General features: G+C 43.4%; 1 protein-coding gene across 3 annotated transcripts in view; it reads left to right on the forward strand.

The window, feature by feature from the left end:
• Positions 1 to 1,947: 1,947 nt before the first annotated feature.
• LOC119354592 (DNA-binding protein EMBP-1-like) overlaps positions 1,948 to 6,247 on the forward strand; it is a 7,164-nt gene continuing 2,864 nt past the window's right edge. The window contains exons 1-7 of one of the 3 annotated variants that reach the window (XM_037621303.1): positions 1,948 to 2,273; positions 2,358 to 2,471; positions 2,576 to 2,721; positions 2,799 to 2,856; positions 2,964 to 3,012; positions 3,093 to 3,337; positions 4,884 to 4,961. In XM_037621303.1, the coding sequence (XP_037477200.1) occupies positions 2,115 to 2,273; positions 2,358 to 2,471; positions 2,576 to 2,721; positions 2,799 to 2,856; positions 2,964 to 3,012; positions 3,093 to 3,337; positions 4,884 to 4,961 (849 nt within the window). In that variant the 5' untranslated portion in view covers positions 1,948 to 2,114. The remainder of the gene's footprint in view (positions 2,274 to 2,357; positions 2,472 to 2,575; positions 2,722 to 2,798; positions 2,857 to 2,963; positions 3,013 to 3,092; positions 3,338 to 4,883; positions 4,962 to 6,247) is intronic. The other 2 variants (XM_037621301.1, XM_037621302.1) reach the window with 2 other exon arrangements.

Below are 6,247 nucleotides of genomic sequence, written 5' to 3' on the forward strand. Positions count from 1 at the left end.
TGCTTTAGAAAATATTCATATCTTTTAAACCCTAACTTTAATTTAGCATGTTATATATGAAAATTGATTAGAAAAATGTGTATAATCTGAATATGATGTTGTTTCACATGTGGTATTTTTTTTCGTTGCAACGCACGGACTCTTTTGCTAGTAAAGATAAAGATTCGTTTGGGTGCCTCGCATCGGACGCACCGATTTGCATTTAAGGAAGCCGACACATGGACCCAGGATCCAAGAAACTCGACGTGTCATTCCTTTTTAGGCTGGTCGTAATAGTAGTATCATAGCTAGTATCATGCATGTCAACTAGACAATTTTGATGATGTGTCATAGACTTAAATGAAGAAAAAAGGGTTTAGTATCATATCATGATAATGTATCATAATAAATGATATGCTACTATGTGTCATGCATAACAATAAATAGAGTTCTACATGATACTAATATATGATACTATGTATTAGGGAGATAGTATCATACACTAGTATCATATGCACGATACTAGTATATGATACTCCCCATTAGGATGCCCGTAATGAAAGTATCATAGATAGTATCATGCATGCCAACTAAGACTAGCCACAATGGATAGTAACATAGACTAGTAACAATGCCCATGTTACTACTCTATGTTAGTACTTCTATAGTGGGGAGTAACATATGTGTAGTAACATACAACACTTCATTTATTAGGCTATAGACTCATCTTGCCTTGATATGTGTGATGTTACTCATACTAGTAGTAACTAGCTATGTTACTACATACCTCTCTTTCTTCATTTATTGATTGCCACATCATCTATTTTATCTAGATATGTGTGATGTTACTGTCTATGTTACTCCCAATGTGGGTAGTCTAAGCAATTTAGATGAGGTGACATAGAGTTAAATGAAGAAAGAGAGGTTTGAGTATCATATTATGATACTGTTTCATATTAAATGATGTGCTACTTTGTGTCATGCATGGCAATAAATGTAATCCTCTATGATACTAACATATGATACTATACATTACAGATGTAGTATCATAAACTAGTATCATATGCATGATACTAGTATATGATACTCTCCATTACAAACAGCCTTAGGCTGTTTGTAATGGGTAATATCATAAGTTAGTATCATGCATATGATACTAGTGTGTGATACTACCCCTCTAATGCATAGTATCATGTATTAGTATCATAGATGACTTTATTTATTGCCATGCATGACATATAGTAGCATTGCATTTATTATGATACAGTATCATGATACTACCTTCGTCACGGTTTAGAAGACGCGATTGGAAATTCTCTAGGACCTAGGTGGTTATCTATTGGTTGTGAGATGGGCTAAAAAATAACATTCACACTACGCATGCATATAGAAATAGTATATCGGAGTACTAATTAGCTACTAGAAATAAATGCAATGCGCCCTAAACCTTGTCTATTATGGAAACGCACGTAAATTTAACTGTGTCTTCTAAACTGTGACGGAGGGAGTATGATACTCAACCATCTCTTTCTTCATTTAATGCTATGCCATATCATCAAAATTGCCTACTTGGCATGCATGATACTCCTCCTTTCATCTATATAGGGCCTAATGCGAGGCTAATTTTGACCAAATATTAGAGTAATAATATATGACATGCAACTTACACAAAGCACACCTTTAAATTCGTGCGTGAAAGGAGCTTTCAATGATATAATTTTCACTTGTGCATGTCATGTATTATTAATCTTGTCAATAGTCAAAGACGGTCTTAAAAAGCGCATTAGACCCTATATTGATGGAAGGAGGGAGTACTACTTATGATACTTCCATTACGACTAGCCTTACAACCAGTCTTACGTTTTGGCGGGCCACACCTCCACTGGCAGCCAATCATCGCGTGCCACGTTTTTGTCGGTATTGCTATGTGTACCCGGGAGGTGTACACGCAGTAAGAGGACACCAAACCCTAGCCTTTTTTGCTCTCCCACTGCTCGCCCCTCCTGCTCGGCTGCTGCTTCCCCACACCGCCCAGGTAGCTCCACCGCCGGTGGCTCGCTATACCCACCACCTCCGCCGCTTCCTTCTCGTGCAGGGGAGGTGCAGAACACCCTAGATCTCTCCCGCGAGCGCGCATGGCGTCCTCCTCCGATGAGCAGCCCAAGCCGCCCGAGCCTCCCGCGGCCGCCGTGGCTGTGGCCACCGCCGCGCCGCAGTCCCACGCAGAGTGGGCCGCCTCGATACAGGCGTTCTACGCCTCCGGGGGGCATCCCTACGCCGCCTGGCCCGCGCAGGTACGAGATTGTCCAATTTTGGGCTGGGCGAGGAGGGGAAAGGCCGGGGTGTTTGACTAGGTTGTTGCTTTTCCTCTGATTCAGCAGCTGATGGCGGCGGCGGCGGCCTCAGGGACATCGTACGGCGCGCCGGTGCAGTTCCCCATGTACCACCCGGGGGCCGCGATGGCGTACTACGCCCACGCGTCCATGGCCGCGGTGAGTGCACAAGTCTCCGTTTCTAGTCGGTTTCATGCTCAATCGGGGGAATTGGACTTGGATTTGGCGGGATTTTTGGTGGTGAAATCGTTGCCTCTGCGCAGGGTGTTCCTTACCCGACTGCTGAAGCTGTTGCTGCTGCCGCAGCTGCGCCAGTTGTGGCAGAAGGAAAGGGCAAGGCTAAGGGCGGTGACGTGTCTCCTGAGAAGGGCAGTTCTGCTGCGCCCTCTGGCGACGACGCTTCGCAGAGGTACTTTTTTGTTCTCCCTCACCTATCTGTTAATGTAGTTTAAAAAAATTATTTAGGATTTAAATTTTCTTGTGCAGCTGTGGGAGCGGCAGTGACGAGTCTTCAGACACGAGAGATTATGACACTGACCAAAAGGTACAGAAGAACTTGCTGTGACGCAAGGGAGCATTTTAAAGTTGCTTGTTTTTTTGCAATTACTATGTTTATGACTTTATTATGTGGTTTATATTGGCTCTCTTCAGGATTCGTCTGCACCTAAGAAGAGGAAATCTGGTAATACCTCAGCGGAAGGTGGGTCATCGGATGCTCAACTATTTGGTAGCTTCAGTTGTTCCTTTAGAAGATTGAATAATTACATTGGTATTTGCCAGGTGAACCGTCTCAAGCTGCTGCTGTTCCATATGCTGCTGTCGAGTCACCGTATCAGTTGAAGGGGAGGTCTGCCTCAAAGCTTCCAGTTTCTGCGCCTGGGCGGGCAGCACTTCCCAATGCCACGCCAAATCTGAACATAGGGATTGATCTTTGGAGTGCTTCTCAATCCTTAGCTGTGATCCCAGTGCAGGGGGAAGCAAATCCTGGCTTGGCGCTTGCCCGATGTGATGGTGTTGGTCAGCTGGTATGGAGATTCTTTTTTTCTAATTTTTATGGCAGCATCCAGAAAGTGATTTTTTGATGTGCGCCTGTTTTGGAATGCCTCGAAAGTCACGGCGTGAATGGTTTTTGTCTTACAATACATGTTTAAAGACCATGTTTCTGGGAATAAAATTCTATGAGACCAGGTCTCACGGGCCAGCATGTGAGACCCGTCCTGATGGATGACACGTCACGATGCCAATCCCAAAGCACGTGTAATCCCACTTTGCCTAATTACATTACACATTCCCGACTCCAATCATGTATACGTATCTAACGTGTTGTATGGGATACCTACAACTCGCACCCCATGAGCTAGGGCTCACATGCTGCTCTCATGCATGGCGGCGCCGGATGACCTCATCGCCGGCTGCTGCACGGTACTACGCAACCAAGACTTGTCGTCGATGGCCACGCCGAACCACCTCGCTAGCGGCCGCGTGGCTTCATGCTACCACGACTCCTAGCCATGGTCGCCCCAAAGGATCTCATTGCCGGTGGTTGTGTGGCACGATCCTATGATGACTTATTGTCCATGGCCGTATTGAAAGACCTCGCCGCCGGTAGACGCGTAGTGCGACAAGATGCATCCAGCTGCTATGTGACGCCGCACTCGTCCAAGACGACGGACTCCCGGCCGGTGGTTCTAGTGTCAGCTAATTAACACGCCTTGTTCGTCTAGGACTCTTCCACTCCCGGTGAGTGATCCATGCAAAGTTAGGCTGGTTGAGCGAGTACAGTAGTTCGCTGGCTAAACCAATCTTCAGATAGCTCATACTGAAACTTGAAAGTAATTAATCTACTAACTATGAAGGTTATATACAACTCCAAAGCCAAGAAGAACATATGGTGGTCGTGCACCAACACATCGCCGCGCTTGCAGCAGGAAAGGAATGTGTTGATGACGAGCAGCTGCATACGTCTTGGCACCCAGCCGGCGTTGAGGAGTTAGTCCCGCCCTCGGCGAGGACGTCTTGGTGCGTGACCACCATCAACAAGGAGTCGTCTTCCAGCATAGCCGCCATCGACGAGGTCTCCACCCAGCCACCGGCATTGGCGTCTTGGCGCGTGACCAACGTAAAGTCCGCCCAGCCAGCAACGCCGGTGGCGAGGTCTTCCAGCGTGGCCACTGACAGGAAGTCTCCACAGGGCCGTCTCGCGCGGATACTGGTGACGAGATCATTCGGCACGACCATGGACGAGTAGTTGTCAATGTGTCGTTCCGAGCGGCCACAGGCGATGAAGTCCTTTTGCTTGGCCGTCATCAACGAGAGCGAGAACAAGCAAATCCTAAATCGCTGTGTACTTGTGTACGTATACATACCTGTTCAAGCGTAGGAATTGCATTCAGGAATTTGGTAATTAATGGGCAAAGTGGGAGTAGCTCTTTAAGATTGTGAATGCCACGTATCATTCATCGGGGCGGACCTCACGTGCTGGCCTGTGAGACCTGGTCTCATAGATTTTTTTTCCATGTTTCTGTGTTACTTATCTGATTCTACTGCTCTTAATCATTCCTATTTTGGCAGGATGAGCGTGAAATTAAGAGGGAGAGGCGAAAACAATCTAATAGGGAGTCTGCGAGGAGATCAAGGTTACGCAAGCAGGTAGTAATGGAACTATTACACCTCATTGCAAAAATACATGTGAACAATAAATGCTGCTGCTTCTCTTCATTTCTTAATTTGTATCAATTATGATGGTACTAGTGATGAACCTGGTAAACACTTATTTTTACCGTGAAAGGAACTTGGAGACTTAAACTATGATATTGCAGTTTTATGCCAAAAATTACTGTACCCAGGTTTCCCTACTGTTGGTATTGTTAAGCATATTGAAAACATGAGCAGTTGCACAGTGTGATAACTCTTCGGCAGCAGCAGTCACACATGCCTGCAGTGGCATGCAGAAGAGATAGGGAGCAATTAGTTTGTCGGATAGGAGATTAGCAGTATGCTAACCTTATCTTTTGTCTATTATCCTTTAGCTCTGTTTTTTATCTGTGTTATATCTGCCATCTCTCTATTCAGCAAATGGCTTAAGAAAGTTCCAGATCCACTATGTACCTCTCTCCTGAATCTCTTGTCCCTGCCAAGTGAATTTCATTGCTTAGCATTTGTCCTCAAATCATCACTGTTCGACGTCTCTGATGGTTGTTCAAACCTGCAGTGTACTAGTGCATATCATAATACTCCCTCCGTTCCATATATATAGGACTAATTTTCTATACTCCCGGGAGTATGTACTCCCATCTTCAATATACCCTGTAGACGCATTAATTATACCTCTTTATCATTCTCAATATACTTCATTAAATATTCTAGGATACCCCAATACGAGTTTTGTGGAAAAAAATATCATTTTTAACGTACTTTTTGCAATATACCTTTTTCACATACGAACAAATCAGTATATATGTAAACCTTTAAAAATATGTAGACTCACATAATTTTTTTCATGAAAATCATTTTAAGGTATCTAGTAGTTAATAATGAAGTATATTAAAAATAATAAAGAGGTATAAAAGATTCATATATGTGGTATATGAGGAGCGGGAGTACGTACTCTCAGGAGTATACAACTATTTTCCTATATATATATGTAATATATATATATATATATATATATATATACATATGTATATATACTTAATACTAAGTCAAACTATACAAAGTTTGACCAAGTTTATAGAGAAAAATATCTACATCTAGAATATCATTTTTGACACTATTAGATACATCATGAGACGCATATTCATATTATATATATTTGATACTGTAGATATAAATAGTTTTTTCGATTAACTTGGTTGAACTTTGAAAGTTTTGAGTTTTAAAAATATATGTATGCACTACATTATGGAACGGACGGAGTATGATTTAGCTTTATTGTG

Source organism: Triticum dicoccoides, chromosome 2A, assembly GCF_002162155.2.
Source record: "Triticum dicoccoides isolate Atlit2015 ecotype Zavitan chromosome 2A, WEW_v2.0, whole genome shotgun sequence".
Lineage (NCBI taxonomy): Eukaryota > Viridiplantae > Streptophyta > Magnoliopsida > Poales > Poaceae > Triticum > Triticum dicoccoides.